The sequence below is a fragment of the Pipistrellus kuhlii genome, unplaced genomic scaffold (assembly GCF_014108245.1).
Source record: "Pipistrellus kuhlii isolate mPipKuh1 unplaced genomic scaffold, mPipKuh1.p scaffold_m20_p_2, whole genome shotgun sequence".
In the NCBI taxonomy this organism is placed as follows: Eukaryota; Metazoa; Chordata; class Mammalia; order Chiroptera; family Vespertilionidae; genus Pipistrellus; species Pipistrellus kuhlii.
Genome location: NW_023425515.1, coordinates 175,607,833 through 175,625,289, shown reverse-complemented (window position 1 = coordinate 175,625,289; position 17,457 = coordinate 175,607,833). Strand labels below are relative to the sequence as shown.

Below are 17,457 nucleotides of genomic sequence, written 5' to 3'. Positions count from 1 at the left end.
GTTTGCTGAATAAATAAAATATGAGCTTTTCTAATGACACATATCCTCACATTCCTGAAATCAATTCCACTTAGTTTTGTTTTAATATCCAGCTAGATGCAATATATTGTATTTAGGATTTTTAGACCTATCATCATAGGTGAGACTGGCCTAGAAGCTTCTGTTCTTATGCTGCCCTTACTCAGTGTGAGTTTCTACTTCTGTTCTTATGCTGCCCTTAGTATTTCTACTTGTTCCTCATTTAAATAAAATGAGTTAGGAGATGGAGCTAATGTTTTTCTTTTCCGAGACAGTTTAATTATTTCAAGGATTGTCTCTTGAAGTTGTTAGTTGCAAAATGGTCTAGGCCTAGGGCCTTTGAGGGAGAATATGGGGGAATCGTAATTTATTGGTTTATTCAATTTTTTTCTTGACGTTAATACTTTTATATATAAAAGTTCCATTTCATCTAAGCTTTCAGATATGTTGGCTTATAGTTGTTCCTAAATATTTAAAAAAATATTTTCATAAACTCTACTCTAGCTATGACTATGTTCCTTTTTCCATCGTTAATAGTATATATTTGTGACTTCTTCATTCCTTGATCAGTCCTGCCAAGTTTATCTGTTTTACTAAAGTTCTCAAAAAATAGTTAATTTTGTTGATAATTGCCATTTTTTATTTTTAATTTTATCTTTAAAAGTATCTTTCTTGCCCTGCCAGTGTGGCTCAGTGGTTAAGCATCAACCTATGAACCAGGAGGTCATGGTTCGATTCCTGGTTGGGGCATATGCCCAGGTTATGGTTCGATGCCCAGTAGGGGGCATGCAGGAGGCAGCTGATCAATGATTCTCTTTCATCATTGATGTTTCTATCTCTCACTCTTCTTTCCTCTGTGAAGTCAATAAAAATACATTTTAAAAAAAGTATCTTTCTCCTACTTTCTTTAGATTTATTCTGTTACATTATTCAAGCTATCTAAATCCTTATGCCAGAGAGTAACAGAGGTATATTAAAATCTTCCATGGTGACTGTTACTTTATTAAAATTTTTTTACATTTCTGCAGTTTTTATTTAATTTATTCATGCTATATTATTTGGCACATAAAGTTTTACTGTGGATTGATTGTACATTTTATTAATATAAACGCATCTTCTTTTTCATTTCCTTATGCGATGTGGAAGAGTCTCTCTAATTTATCTTATAATAAACTAATTTCATTTTTCTGTGGTTTACCCTCTTCTGTTCATTGCCTCCATTCCATTTTTTAATTGGGTGATCATGTTTTTCATCTCTATTCAATCTTTCTTCATCTCAGATTGCTCTGCTTTCATTATTGCCTATTTTTGTGTCATAAATATAATATTCTCTCAAATCTTGTTAGGAATACAAATTAGGAGCTTTTAAAGTTTTTGTTTCCCTTTGTTGTTTAGAGAGGGGCAATTAGCTCTGACTGCTCAGATGGGTCCCTTCCTCTGACCTATTGAATATTTACACATCCACACATCCAGTTGATTTTCTGTTGGCACAGTACAGAGGACAAGTAAACGTCAGGGAGGGGAATAGCCAGCAGTCTGTGGGGGTGAGCAGAAGAGTTAAGCCAGAAGAGTCTAAAGTAGGAGCTTTGCCTGCTGCTGGTGTTAAAGAGAGAGAGAGAGAGAGAGAGAGAGAGAGAGAGAGAGAGAGAGAGAGAGAGAGAGAGAGAGAGAGAGAGAGAGAGAGAGAGAGAGAGAGAGAGAGAGAGAGAGAGAGAGGACATTCCTGTTTTTATGTCCCTGCAGTAAGAGCTGTCATTATGTACTATTACATTTAAAGGTCTGTCCTGTCTTGCCAATGCTAGGGGCCAGAACAAAAGGAATCCAGTGGTACTGGGAGATAGCTGGAGTACATGTGTGGATGAAGTTAAAGATGTATTAAAATGAGCTAAAAATGTACTGGCCTAGGATGATAATGAAGACTGTGTGAGATTTCCCTAATAACCGACTTTAATTAAGGCAGCTCTTTGATAAATCCTCCTGTCAACTCGCTGATTATATGCATAAACACATACCACACGTTACTGGAGAAACACTCTTAATCAACACACACCCACAAATACAGGTCATATGTGTGCTCAATGTCTAAACAATTTCCCGTCTACAACCCTCTCTATCATCCAGTCCTATCATTGCTTTCTCTTACATGTATCTTAAATCTATCTTCCTTACCCCCACTTCCACACATAGGCCAGCATCATGACACAGTGAAATAATCTACGAGTGAACCAAACATGTGCTCAAGGCATACATAAGTACACACACACACACACACACACACACACAATACACTGAGACAACTATACACAGACACAGATCCCTCAAACCCAATGAATTCTTAGACACAGATTTACACACATGTGGAAACATATGCATACATGTATTTATATCCACAAACATATCTATACTAGTGCACATACACATGCACATAGCTCTTTTTTAAAAAATATATTTTATTGATTTTTTAAAGAGAGAAAGGGAGAGAGATAGAGAGCCAGAAACGTCGATGAGAGAGAAACATCGACCAGCCACCTCCTGCACACCCCCCACTGGGGATGTGCCCACAACCAGCGTACATGCCCTTGACCGGAATCAAACCCGGGACCTTTCAGTCCACAGACCGACGCTCTACCACTGAGCCAAACCGGTTTCGGCTACATAGCTCTTCTTTATCCAAGTTGATGGTCAGAGTTCATAATGGAAAACATTATCCATTGGCCATTCTAACTGAATGGATTATCTTTTATTCTTATTAAGCGGTCAACCCATAATCAATCATATAGTATGTATTTGAGAGCAGTTAGCTCCTAAGCCTCATTCTGGGATACTCACATACCCCTCTCTTTTAGGTTCTCATTTTCTCCCAGGCGACTGAAGATACTATCTTGGGACTCAGGAGGGCAGAGGAAAAGTCTGGGTCATTCACACGGAGATAAGTAAGTGCTGACCACACTTTTGCATACTGTAACATACATGCGCTAAACAATCTATCAGCGTTACCTTGAGGACATCGCCTTCAGAGAGCTCAAATGCCCTGGCTTTAAGCTGAATCCCCTTGCCCGGCTGGGTCTGGATGGAGTAGATGCATTCATGGTTGTTGTTGTAGTTCGCAGGAAAGTTGGGGGACAGCAAAGTGCCCTGAGTGCCCGTGACTGAATTCCCACACTCAGCTGGAAAGAGAATCACAACAATCACAGATTAACTCCCATCAGCTACATCAGGAAAACAGCTCACAGCGCTGGAGAACCTTACAACGTTGACAAGCTGTTTGCCTCTCTACCTGCCAAAATGCCTATTTATCTGTCCATTTGTCTGCTTATCTAGGCTTTATTTTCTTTTTCTTTTAACACCTGCCCTCCTACAATTCTGCTTGGTTTCTTTATCTCTCTCATTCTGTTTTGTCTGTCTCTCTTCTGCAGAAACAGAAACAAACCCACCAGATACTGTTTACTTTCACAGCGTTATGAAGCAGCCATTCCCCACACCTGTTCTCATGGTATCATAGCAACAGAAATGACCGAGGAGGATGTCAGGGGAGGATGGCGGCAGCCAAGTGAGGAGACATGAAGCCTTTCTGTATTGGAGGACAGAAACTGAGAGAGGACAAGATCGAATAATAATTGCTAGCATCTCAGAGCTTCACAGGGATCATTTCAGTCATTAGTCACAACAAGCAACCCCATAAGGTAGGTACAATTATCATCTCAGTTTTAAAGATAAAGAACCTTATGCTTTGCAATTTAGATCCAGTTTCTCGAGAACTCAATCCCTGCTGGTCCTGGAATTTAGGGCCCCTGAAGCTCGGGGGAAAATTTTCCCATGGGCCCATTGAAACCCTGTTTCTTTCAATGGGCTAATGAATTCACACCCTCTTTCCAAATCTTTTTCTTCTCTTCCAGAATCTGTTATTATTTCTGCATTGTCCCCATAACTTTATTTGTAGCAGTTATCATATTTCACTTGACTTAGTTCTTTCTCTTCCACTGCACTGAGGATCTTTCAGGGCTTGGTCATAGCTCTATATCCCCAGTGCCTGCTCAGTGCCTGGGTAGGGTGGCCATGAGCAGACAAGAGGGAAAGGGGAAGCTCAGTGGCATGGCATGCGTTGAACAACCCTGCAGTTGGATTCCCAAGGTCTTTAATAACTGCGAAGTCTCTCTCTGTTATTCCCCTATCACAGCATCTAGAAGACTGCACCCTGGTTGCTTGTTACTGGCCTGGAACCCCCATCCAAACTATGATTACTTGAGAGCCAGGACCATGCTTAATGAATCTATGAATTTTTAAGGCTTAGCCCAGATCATCTATAAAATAAATACTTGCCAGATAAAAAAAATGAATGAATACAGAGTACACTGACCTCAGAAGATGTACAGTCCTAAAAATAATTAGGTTCGGAGGGATGTTAAAACACAAGTCCAGTTGGCAGGTCCATTTTTTTTTTTTTTTTGTCTGGACATACAAATAATTTGGAGACTTTATCGAATCTTTGAAGCTGATGTAACAAATCGGCTTCCTTTGAATGGCCCCCCAATGTCCCTCCTGTAGGCGTAGTCCTTGCTGAGATCAATCAACGGGCCATCGATTTGACCAAGTATTCACCTCTAATGACCCTAAGCCTGGAGTACTAGGCCAGGGCAATGTAGAGGAGGCATGTGATGCACATTCAGAGTTGAGCTCTCCCAGGCTTGCTTATACCCTGTGTGTTCTCTGGTCCCCAAGGCTGCTTCTTAGACCTTTGAAGACAGTGACCATGTTCCACTACCAAGTCCCAACTTTCTCAATGGGTTCTTTCCAGTGCAGGACTGGCTTCTGTTTCCTAAGACTTTAGTAAGTCATTACTATGGACTGAATGCTTGTGTTTTATCCCATGTTCATATGTTGGAGTCCCAATCCCCAATGTGTGACCTCTGAGAGGTAATTAGGTTTAGATGAGGTCCTGGTGATGAGATCAGTGTGCTCATAAGCAGAGGGAGAGTCCAGAGCCCTCGGTGCCATGTGAGGACACAGCAAGAAAGCTGCCATCTGCAAACCCAAAAGAGGGGTGTCACCTGTCAGTGGGTCTGCCAGTGATGGGGAAAATGAGACATTTTGGGGGAGGGGAGCTAGCAATCTGAATCTGTGTCAGTAACCAAATGCACATTTTTGTTAGTCTATAGTGTAGTCACTGCCCCTTTTTTAATTATCTTGTCCTGCAAGACCTGTTTACCTACGTCCTACTCCCATTTTACAGAGGCCATAAACCTCTCACGAATAATACACAACTCCCAGACGGAGTAATCAGCCCTAGTGCCAGCCCAAGTCTTTAGATGTGGTCTCAGGGCCCCCGCCCCAACACACGGGGCTTTTTGCAAAGCCTGTGAAAGGTCTGGAAGTCCCATCCCATATTTGGGGGACAAAGAAACCAAAGAGTATAAAGGGAAATCTTGCTCTGGCCGGTTTGGCTAAGTGGATAAAGCGTCGGCCTGCAGACTGAAGGGTCCCAGGTTCGATTCCTGTCAGGGGCATTTGCCTTAGTTGCAGGCACATCCCCAGTGGAGGGTATGCAGGAGGCAGTTGATCAATGGTTCTCTCTCACTGATGTTTTTAACTCTCTATCCCTCTCCCTTCCTCTCTGTAAAAAAATCAATAAAAATATATAAATTAAAAAAATAAAGGGAAATCTTCCTCCATATTGGCTTGCTTGGGATTTGGAAACAGACTCCCCTAAGTCACAGTACAGGTACATATGAAATGTCTGGAAATAAATGTATTTTTTCCCAGTACTTCCGGTACTCCTGCACATTTTTCGGTTGCTTGGTAAATTCTGTAACACCAGCACCTTGACCTTGGATTTCCCAGCCTCCAGAACCATGAGGAATAAATGTTTGTTGTGTAAGCCACCTAATCTATGGTATTTTCTTAGAGTACCCCAAACTGCCCGGGATGGCCATGATCTAGCTTTCCGGTATCTAACCTCGGCCTGTTTGCAAATGGACCAAAGGTGCGTGATGAATACGTAAGCTGGGCATACAGCTAGACACACAGAGGTGGGCAGGTACCCTGGGGGCTGCTGACACTTTAGGTAGAAATGTTTCTAGAGTGTGTACATTTTCTGGGTGCCTCTGATGAGGGGGGAGGTTTGGGAGGGAGTGACGAGGGCTATGCACAGTCAGACATTTATCACTCAGTCACCTCCCATGGGAGGCTCTCCAAAACAGCTCTCCATCCTCTCTGGGGACGCACCCCAGTTCCCTCCATCTAGGGAGGGGCATGTGCTTTAGTGAGGTTGTCATGGAGTTTGGAGGCAAAGAGATAACTTATATTTATTCTCTAAACTTCAACCTCTTCATCTGCCTTCATCAGTACAATAACACCATCCTCATCCTATATACCGTATTTTTCGGACCATAAGATGCTCCGGACCATAAGACGCACCAGTTTTTAGAGAAGGGAAATGAAGAAAAAAAGATTCTGAAACAAATAGTGTCCTAAAATATTTTATGTGCATTAAAACCCAACATCACAGTCATAAACACATGTAATCAACCCTGTAAAGTAAACAGCAGCATTTAGAACCATTTTAGAGCCGGGCAAGCACACAGAGACCACACAGAGCCGGGCAAGTAAAAAAACTTTTTTTTAAAGTATATGTGTAGGCTATATTTGGACCATAAGACGCAGAGACTTTTCCCCCCCACTTCTGGGGGGAAAAAAGTGCGTCTTATGGTCCGAAAAATACGGTAATAAAGAGCTAATATGCTAAGTAGACCGGGCTGTAGAAAGACCTTCAAGAATGATCTTGGGTAGGGCTGAGAGGCAGCTGGGCATCAAGGGCCAAGGCAGCTGGGGTTGCAAGGGCCGAGCTCCTTGCACAAATTTTGTGCATCGGGCCTCTAGTAAAACTATAGAAAATAAATGCATGAGATTTGATGACAAAATAGGTGACCATATGGGGAGTGGTTAGTACATAGTAGGTCCTTTAACAAATATTATTCCTCCTTTCTTTCCTCACTGGTCCCAAGTGAATCTATGCAGCTTACCTGCTTCCACCTGGAGGCCTAACTGCCCGTGTTCTGGGACTAGCAGAAACCCCAAGAAATTCTGTAACACCAGCACCTTAACACTTGGGAAGCATGTGTTAGCTGCCTGATATTCACAGCGCCCTCACTGTTTCTGACACCTTTTGTCTTCCACCTAGTTCCTAAAAATTGGCTTCCCTTCAACATGGGCTTTCGCCTATTACTGGATCCCCTTCCTGTCTCTGGTTTTCAACAAAACAGCTCTAGGCCCATCTCTGCCGCATGACCCTCTCTTCCTCCCCACATGCCCAACACCTTTATAAGGAGGGAAAAAAGGATGAGAGGTGTGGATAGGGCCAATCACCAGGTCCTGACTCCCTTGCACTTGCCCTGGGTACCAGGGAAGGAACGGGAGGATAGAGAGATGCGACACTTGCTTCTGGGAGTTTCTAAAGTAACAGGGGAGGTGAGCGAGCAGATGCACTGAAAATCCAAACGCGAGAGTAAGTGGAAACAAATAAAATGTTCCAGGGAAACAAGCAGTCACATGCCCAGGAGAGTGCTGCTGCAGGTTCAGGCATCTGTGACTCCCGTCAGCAGAGGTCGCAGTAAGGGCGGGGGCTGTGTCTTATCCATCAGTCTGGGGCTCCCGAGGGCAGAGGGTTAGGTCTGCTCAATCACACGGGAGCTCCCAAGGACAGGGCCATGCTCTGTGTGGCAGACCGGATCCTCCAGGGTCACGACTGTCTCTTCCACATCAAGTTCAGGGGTCCCTGAGGTCTGGGGCTGTGTCATCCCATCACACCATGAATTAGAGCCCCGAGCTTTCATCTCCTTCTCAGCTGGGAATGTTCCTGGAACTCTGTGTGGCCAAGTCGTTCCATTTACACCCACAGGGCACGTGGCAACTGGGAGCCTCCCAGGCGGGCATTCCCGTGAGACCTACAGCCTGCGGCAGGGCCGGTGGTTCTTGGGATTATAATTGCTGCGTTATTAATAACGTGCATCGGAAGAAAAATGTGACAATGGAAACATTGTGAGGTGTCACGAACAAACAGTAATTAGAATATTAAGGTAAAGGATGAGTTTATGCAATGAGATCAAGGGCAAAAGCTTAGGGAGTGTGCATTTGTGGTCCTGTATAATCCCACTCAAGAAAAACTTCTGCCGAAACTGGTTTGGCTCAGTGGTAGAGCGTCCGTCTGCGGACTGAAAGGTCCTGGGTTCGATTCCGGTCAGGGGCATATACGTTAGTTGCGGGCACATCTCAGATAGGGGGTGTGCAAGAGGCAGCTGGTCGATGTTTCTCTCTCATCGACGTTTCTAGCTCTCTAGCTCTCTCCCTTCCTCTCTGTAAGAAATCAATAAAATATATTAAAAAAAGAAAAAAGAAAAACTTCCCCCAGAACCACGGAGCTGAGGATATTTTCCCAGAGAAGAAGAGAACTGCTGACAGCTAGATACAAACTGAACTTGCACAGGGCAGAGACGTGTGAGTCTGAATGTGTGCCCAAGTCGGGGTGGCTGAATGCTCAGAGGGACAGTTCCAGGAGAAAGGTTAAACTCTGGGATTATTTAATTGGTCAGAAATGGAATTCTGCATCTATTTGTATCACTGTTTCCTTCCTGAGATTGTAAAAGGTGACTGGATATTGGTTACCAGTAAATAATATGAAAAGGTTATTGGCAAAAATTATAATTACAGGGCATCCTGAGGTTTATGTAAATGATATCACCGAATGGGGAACAGAGCCTGAGTTGGATATTGTTGTCTCCAGCTGGGGCTGAGGCTTGGTGGCCTCTCCAAGGTCGAACATCTGTGAATGGCAGAGCAGAGACTTGACCTTGAACCTGGAGACTGTGCAGCCTGAGCCCAGTCCGTCTTGCGGCCTTTTTGCAGCTGTCCTCTGCAGGGCCCCAGGCTCCATGGAGTTGTGGCCAGCAAGACTGACCTCCGGGCCCTCAGGACACGGGCCGCATTTCTGTCAGTGTAGTGTCACTTTTATCTGTTTAGTGAACTGCAGTTTTATGCACTATTTCACTCTAAGCCTGAGTTCCATGAGTAATAGCCAGCATGATAAGTACTCCACTAATCTGCCTATGTTCCTTCCAGCCACACGCTGCAAGTATTAAGCAAGCAGAGCCGTCAACCTGACAATGAGGGACAGCCAGCAATTGTCCCCACTCCCCGCGGTCACCCTATTTCTCCCCGCCTCCGCTGGCAGGCCTTGGATCAGACTCCAGTTCCGACTCTCTAACCTCATCATCTACCGTTCTCCCCGAAGCTTGCTCCAGATGGGCCTCCGCGCTGCTCCTCAAGGCTCGGGGCCTTGACCTCTGTTCTGTCTTCTCCCAGATATGAGTGGTTAGTTTCTTAAATCTCCTCTGAGCTTCTAAAATGTCAGCTCCTCGGGGAGGCCTCTGCTGACCACTCTTTTTAAAAGAACCACCTCCGGCACTTCCTGAGCTGACTTAGTTTATCTCAATGCTGCCTGACATACTACGAAACTATGGGTTTATAGCTGATCTCCCCCATCAGATGTGAGACCATGAGTGGGGAGACTTTCTCTGCTTTGTTCACTTTGTATCCCCAGCACCTGAGGTGCAGTGGGTAATCTGTAAGTGAACCCAGCTCCCGCTTCCTCTTTCCTTGCCCGCTGTATGGAGGAAGCCTTTCTGAGGTTTCTCAAAAGCTAGCACCCCCATCGCACCAGTACAAGCGCCCTCTATTCCACCAGCTTGGGCAAAGGTCATACCTCCTTCCTACAGGCCTACTCCCTTGCACAGTGCTCTACCCCGATTTCTCTGCAAGAGGCATCGGAGCCATGGGGACGTGTTAGGAGTGGGAGGGAACAGAATGGAAGTCAGTTTAAGTCAATTTCATTTGAGTGCCTGCTATGGATCCACTTTACACAGGTCAGGTCGCTTTGGAAGAGCCCAGGAAGCAGGGATAGGAGGCTGGAGCAGAAGGAGGTTAGGCCACCCACGGCCCCACTGCAGATAACTGGCTAAGGCAGTCCTCAAACCCAGGCCTGTTGGCCTCTTGGCCTGTGTGCGTTCCACCACCTCACACCGGTTGACTAAAGCTTGGCCCACCCCATTAGTGAAGCAAAATGAAAGCACGTGACCACCTACCAACACACCTTGGCAGAGGCGAACTCCACAGGCGCCGTCTGCCCCCCAGGCACATGATGCGGGCCGTGCCCTCCAGACGGTACCCGGGGAAGCAGGAGAAGGTCAAGGTGTCGCCTACACCAAACTGCAAGCCCTTCCGGATGCTATAGGCGGGGACCTCTGGCTCCTCGCAGGGCTCCAGGTCGTATTCTGGAAGGGCAGCAGGAGAGCGTGGTCAGGGACAGAAGATGGGGTCACAGAGGAAAACACCAGGGAGAGACAACCCAGAGAGAAAGACAGATGGAGGCACAGAACACGCACACAGCGATCCACAAAAGGCGAAGGGCAGAAGGGAGAGAGCCTGAGAGAAACAAGCCGAGAGACTGGCGGTGAGGCCGGGGTGGGACACACAGGCTGTGCCTTGGGTGGTCTGGATGCCTCGCTGCCATGAATGGGGCGGGGGGGTGGGGGGGAGGCATGCAGTGCTCTGGAACCTGCTTCCCAGGAGATTTCTGAGGTTCCTTGTGACCTGACTCCTCCCTCCTCTCCCCCTTCATCTCCATATCAATCCTGAGCTGCAGGGTGTGCGGACTGTCCTGCCTCTTTCTCCCAATGCACTCATCCAGCTCCATCCAATTAGCCTGGTTCAGGAGGGTCAGGCTGTACAACCCAGTCGAGGGAAAACTCCACTTGGAAAAATTATCCAAATGCTCCGTTCAAAGCCACCTCCGTGATGCTGGCACTGGAGGCAGAGGGCAAGTGCAATGGAGGGGCATTTATGAACCCGGGACCTGCCTGGTACCTCTAGAGACAGCAGAGATGTGAGCACCCCTTGTCCCCAGGGGCATCTCTGTGAGGTGAGAGGAGGGTCTGTCTCCGACAGATGAGGCACAGTGGCTGGCCAGGTCTCCTCAGAGGCCAGCCCAGGCAGGTGGCTTCTACTAGGGGGATAGGAGGGAGCTGAGCTGGGCCAGGCCCACTTCCCAGAGGCTAGATGGCTCTTGCCCAACCCGGTAGAGTCCATCTGCTATCTCGGTTCCTGGCTGGGAAGGGGGGACCCTGAGGAGCCATGGGATAAAAGCGGCAAAGGGGACTTGGTACTAGAGGAGAGAAGGGTCCTATTTTCTCTCCAAATGCCAAAGTAAAACGTTTTCTTTGCAGGATTCCAAAACACAGAGACAAATATCTATTACTTCTAGATTAGTAAAGAAGCCCCAAATAAAACTAAAGCACTCTGATATGTCCCCTTCAAGCCCCCTTCTCTCTCTCCTCTTTTTCTAAATGGCTGGCCTCTGAAACAGATGTGGGATTGGGATAAAGAAGTACCTAAATGACTAGGGCAGGAACGGACTTCTGTGTATTCCTCTAGGTCAGCCTGTTGTGTGGGTCATGCTCAGAGAGAGACCTAGACACCTTCAGAGAAGGAGAGTCTCCAACACCTGCTAACTCCTTCCACGCCCATTACAGGGGTTTGTCCAGTGTCTAACCCAGCCCCCGGTTACTGCCGCAGGGAGGTCCTTCTCCCGAATACTGGAGGGGGCAGCACTATCCATCTGCTGGGAAGACCAGGGCTGGCAGCAGAGCGAGACGGAGTACCCCTCCCCGAGGGGACCCTCACAGGCATTACCTGAGAAGGTGATGTTGAATCCTTCATAGGACATGGAGAAGTCGGAAATGAAGCGGACCTGGGCGGTGAAGTTGCCGTAGAGACCAGCGCTGATTGGGGCTGGCAACCGCGAGCCGGTCAGCTGCCGCAGTGGCTGGGTGAAGCTGCCATTCTCGGTGATGAGGAGGTAGTCATGGCCACTCTCCAGGTGGAAGGTGTGGAAAGTGAAGAACACACCTGCCAAGAGACCAGAAGGGTCGTGGTGAGATGGCTGAAGCAGCCGGCTGCAGGGCAGGACCCGCATAAGCATTTTCTTTCTTTCTTTCTTTTTTTAAAATGTATTTTATTGATTTTTTTTTACAGAGAGGAAGAGAGAGGGATAGAGAGTTAGAAACATCAATGAGAGAGAATCATTGATAAGCTGCCTCTTGCACATCCCCCAATGGGGATGTGCCCGTAACCAGGATACATGCCCTTGACTGGAATCGAACCGGGGACCATTCAGTCCTGCAGGCTGACGCTCTATCCACTGAGCCAAACCGGTTTCGGCCGCACAAGCATTTTCAATTCATGTCTATGGGTGTGCCGAAGTACAAGTCTACACACTGATGAGTCCACGTAGGTGAACTTGAGTGAACGAAACAGAATGAACTGGGTCACACCATTGCCCATAGTCTGGCCAGGGAGAAGCACACTGCTTCATAGTTGTCAAGATTTGAAAGGGAGATTTATGGCTAGTTCTATGACACTGCTTCATATCCATTCATTCATTCATTCATTCATTCATAAACATTTGCATATTTGTTCAGTGCTTCCTATGGGCTAGGATCCAGGGCCAGGTAGGTACAAGGGGATATACAAGACATTAAACAAAGAGCTACAGTAGAGTGATGATTGCTATAATGAACACAGGCCAGATGCCAGGGGCAGGGGGTGCAGAACGGGAAGCAGTTTGTAGCAGGAAGAGGGGAGCCTCACTAGGGAGTACACCGTTGACTTGGGTCTTAAAAGGATGCCTAGGGCTTAATCAGGTAAGAGGGGAGGGCGTCCCAGGCAGGAGACTGGTGTGTGTGAGAAGGAGCTGTGGGTTCCAGGGCCCGGGGAACCGCAGGGTGTGGCTGGACACACTCAGCAGGGACAATCTGGAATAGAGGCTGGGGAGGCAGGCTGGGGTGAGGCCGGATATTTTTCTGGGGCAATGAGAAGCCAACCTATCCAGATCAGATTTCAGGCTTAGCAAGATGTTGACGGCTGTGAGGAAGACAAAGTGGAGGGAGAAGAGGCAGAAAGAACAATTAGAATGATGGCAGCCATGCACTGGGCAAGGAGGGCTAAGAAAAGGAAATGGACACAAGACCACAGGGGGGGAGATAGATAGAAATAGCAGCAAAGGTGCAAAGGAGAAGTGAAGGTATGACCCGAAGGAAGGTGATGTATTTCGCTACCTGGGGTAGCAGGTGGTGGGAGGGTAATGGACTTAGCTTTGAATGCCTGTGTTGCCAACATCCAAGCATTGACAGCTAGTGGGCATCTGGGAGCATAGATTTGGGGTTCAGGATTAAGGTGGGACTACAGCAGTAGATCTGGGAGTTGCCAGCCAATAGGTGCTATTTGAAGCCATAGCATGAAGAAGGCGCCGGAGGAGGGCAGAAACGCATCAGAGAAGGGGCAGAAGGGGGGCTTGGGCTGTAGTGGCATTAGGGAGACAGGCAGAAGGAGGAGCAGTGAGAGGAAGAGAAAGGGAGTGCTCTACTGAGGGGAAGGACACTAAATGAAAACAATAATATTCATTAACATTTGTGTGTCACCATCCTACACCTTTTGTTACTCTGCGGGAGGCCCCTATCAATTGGAAGGGGAGATATGAAAACTCATTTAATTCTGCAATGGCATGGGTACAGTTATTCTCATCTCCATTTTACATCTGAGGAAATGGAGGCACAGAAAGATAAAGTCATTGGTCCGAGGTCACAGCTAGCAGGTGGCTAAGCTGGATCTGCACCGAGTTGATCCAGCCGCAGAGGCTGTACAATAAGCTGCTATGCGACGCTGCTTCTCACATCACAGAGAGAGACCAGGTAGTAAGAAGGGTTGAGTGTGAAAAAGGTCATGAAGCAGCAGATCTCAACACTCAAAGCAACCTTGAACTTATCCAGATAAAGCGGTTGTATTGGGTGTACATACATGTAAATGCATGTCCACCCACAAGTGTGTGTGCCCGTGGGAGTGTATGCCGCAGATGTGCCAGGGCAGGAACTCAGGTAGACAAGGGGTGGGAGCTGGACCCACTTACTATTCCAACTCCATGAACCAGCAGCAGGGGAATTGCCTGGGAGCTTGTTAGGAACGCAGGGTCTCGGCCTCGGCCACAGACCTCCTAAGTCAGAATCTGTATGCTAACAAGACCCCCAGGTAACCTGTAGGCACACAAACATTTGAGAAATATTTCTCTAGATAATTACTGCCATGTTTTTTGATAAATGACAGTTGGATCCAAGCTCTTAATGCTAAAGCATTCTAGATGTGCTCAGTCTGGCCTCTCTGTTGGTAGAAGTTGGTGAACCTGGTGTATTTGGGATTCTATGGGGAGAGGGTGGAGGAAAAGAAGAGGTGGTGGGACCGGGAATGCAGCCTGTAAATAGTCTGTGCCCGGGTAACAACTGAGATGCATCCTTCTGTTTGTGCAAACAGATCCTAAGCACATACTAAGTGCCAGGCCTGTGCGGAACGCCGAGAAAGATCTGTCAGTTTAGTAGAGGAGACAGACCATCGATAGGAAGAATCCAGAGTGGGGGCACTGGAAGAGTGAGCAAAGGTGTCAAGAAGTTGGGAAGGCTTCCCAGGGATTGCGGTCCTTGACATGACGAGTGTGAGCATGCTTGGAGACACATGGGTATGTGAGCTCGCATGTATCCTATCCTCCCGACACACAAATGTGTGCAAATGGGAAAAAGGCTCTTGGTCTCCAGTGCTTGGGGCAGGCTCTGTGGAATGTAGACCCTTCCCCTCACAGCTGGGACGCAGGGCTGGTGGGGAGGGGCCAGACGCACTAACAGGGGCAACGGAATTGATGAAGCGCTTCGCCTCGCACTCTCTCCTGCATGCAAACATAGCCCTCCAAAGGAGGAACATTTGGCAGGGATTCTAAGGATGAGTAAACAACTGAGACGGAACCCCTGGGCTTCCCAGCTGTGCTGATTGCTTGGAGCTCTTCTGGCCACTGTGAGAAAATGAAGACATTGTCATAGGAAGCGAGGCCCCAGGTTGGCGTTTGAATCCAGAGTTGGTGTGACAGATACACATACACGAATACTTCACTGGAGTGAACCACGTGGAGTCGTCTGAAGGACACAAATCCCAGGCTGGAGCAGAAAGACAGGGCTTCAGAGAGAGAGATCTGCTGAGGATCTGGGACACAGCTGCTCAGCACATCCTGAGTTTGAGTTTCCTCAGCTACAATATGTGCATGACAGTATCACCCTCTCCTTGGAGGGAGGAGTGATAGGGACAGCATATGCAAAGTGCCATGCCTGTTTCCCGAAAAATAAGGCAGTGTTTTATATTAATTTTTTCTCCCAAAGTTGCGCTAGGTCTTATTTTCAGGGGATGTCTTATCTTTCCATGCGCTAGGTCTTATTTTCAGAGGATGTCTTATTTTCAGGGAAACACGGGTAGGTGTTCTCTTTGCTCAGCTCATCTAACTCCCAGACAACCTTGTGGGTTTTAGGAAATATGTCAATACTGGGGTCTCAGCAAGGATACCATCTCTGGGCTCCCGAATTGGCTGTTCCCTTAGGCTGGATGTGTGGCAAACGAATAATTCTGCATTTCCCAGTGTTTTGGGTTTCTACTGATATCCTTCTGCCTGGTAGGGAGCAAGCAGAGTGAGGAGCCTGATAGGTCTATTTACCTGAAATCCTCTTACAAGCAGCGCCCTCTTGGAGAAGGGTCTTTAATTCAATTCATATAAATATTTCTTGAGTTTTTTAGTGCCAGGCATAGAGCCCAGCCAAGGAACTGCAGGAAACAAGGCAGACTTGTGTCTCAAAGAACTGAGTCCGAGGGGGAGACAGAGGACGAAAATGCAAGTTCTGTGCAGCGGGGCCAGAAGCAGACCTGGGAAGGTGCAGAGGCTGGGGAGAGGGTTGGGAAGGCTCATTCGAGGAGGTGATTCAGGAGGATGAAGTGCTGTCCATGCCAGGGGAAGTGAGTGCTGTCCATGCCAGGGGAAGTGAGGAAGAGAGGACTGCCGGAAGAGGAAGTGTCACAGAGAAGAAAACCATCCCGCTGTGCAAAGCTTTAGAGAACAAAGAAAGCCCAGGAAGTTCTGGGAACTGAAAGCTGGGTACAGTTAGAACTTAAGTGTTTACAGGGCTCAGGATGAGGCTGAGAAAGGTGCTCAGGGGCCATGCTGGCTATTCTACAATTTCTGCTCAGGGGCCATGCTGGCTATTCTACAATTTCATAAAGGTTAGGCAAAGCCTTTAAATGACCCGGTCATAGGTCACTGACGTCCTGTTGATTCTGCCTAGAACCCCTTTCATCTGGCTAATTCCCACTCATCCTGGAAGAAGGACTTACATCTCAGCTCAGGCCTGCTTCCACCTGGGGCTGGCCTCTGGCTGTTCCCGCCTCTGTCTGCTTCCTCTCGGCATTGGCCCAGCTAGATCAGAGAGCTCTAGGCTTCCTCTCTCTGCCTCTGGACTATAACCTTCCCAAAGGCAGGCAACACCCAGTGGCCATGTTTTCCTAGCGCCCAGGATGAGTGCAAGTTTAAACGAAGTATTAAAAACCTGTTGAACTCCATTGACTTCTAGGCAAAGTCGAAACACATGGCCCTGAATGGCAGATGCCCCGCAGAGAGAACCATAACTGGAGGGGCTGTTCCTTTAGGGATGGAAAGGGCTGCCTTTCTTTCCCTCTTCAAGTCATGGAGCAGCTTCCAGCTCAGGCGTGGTGAACGGCAGGATGAGCAAGGACGCTGTCCTGATTCCTCCGCTCAAGAGCAATAGTGTGGGGACAAGGGGACAAGTGGCTCGCCTGAGGGCTGCAGAGTCCTGCCTGCGCAAGAAGCTGCAGGCCATCTAGTCCTGGCAGGTCGACCCATCGAAGGCAAAAGGGAAAGCGCTTCAGTTCTTAGATGGAGCTATACATTGGTTTTTCTTTCAAAATTTCTTACATAAACAGTATACTTTACCTGTAATATTTGGCTGCACCATATATTTATTTATCATTTCCTTACTGAAACATTTAAATAGTTTCTAATTTCCAATTAATAATGTGTTTTAAAAGACATCCTTGCAGCGGAAACCTGAATGCAGTTTTACTTGTCTTCTTCAGGTCAATTTCAAAAAGGGGGGTTGCTGGGTCTGATGGGAGGTGCATTTTTATATATATTTTTATTGATTTCAGAGAGGAAGGGAGAGGGAGAGATAGAAACATCAATCATGAGAGAGAATCAATTACCAGCTGCCTTCTGCATGCCCCCCACTGGGGATTGAGCCTGCAACCCAGGCATATGCCCTTGACAGGAATCAAACTTGCGACCCTTCAGTCTGAAGGCCGACAATCTATCCACTGAGCCAAGCCAGCTAGGGCAGGAATGTGCATTTTTAAGACTTTGGTCCATATCGCCGAATCACTCTCTGAAAGTTTCCAACCGCATCACACATCAGCGGTGGAGGCAAGTCTCCGTGGCTCCACACTGACTGTGCACAGTTA

At 47.3% G+C, this 17,457-nt stretch overlaps 1 protein-coding gene across 3 annotated transcripts in view; it reads right to left on the bottom strand.

Moving 5' to 3' along the window:
* Window positions 1-17,457, bottom strand: part of CSMD2 (CUB and Sushi multiple domains 2) — a 540,305-nt gene that overhangs the window by 150,000 nt on the left and 372,848 nt on the right. For all 3 annotated transcript variants that reach the window (XM_036446754.2, XM_045584884.1, XM_045584885.1), the window contains 3 exons: window positions 11,758-11,973; window positions 10,152-10,340; window positions 3,016-3,185 (listed from right to left, as the gene is read on the bottom strand). In XM_036446754.2, the coding sequence (XP_036302647.1) occupies window positions 3,016-3,185; window positions 10,152-10,340; window positions 11,758-11,973 (575 nt within the window). The remainder of the gene's footprint in view (window positions 1-3,015; window positions 3,186-10,151; window positions 10,341-11,757; window positions 11,974-17,457) is intronic.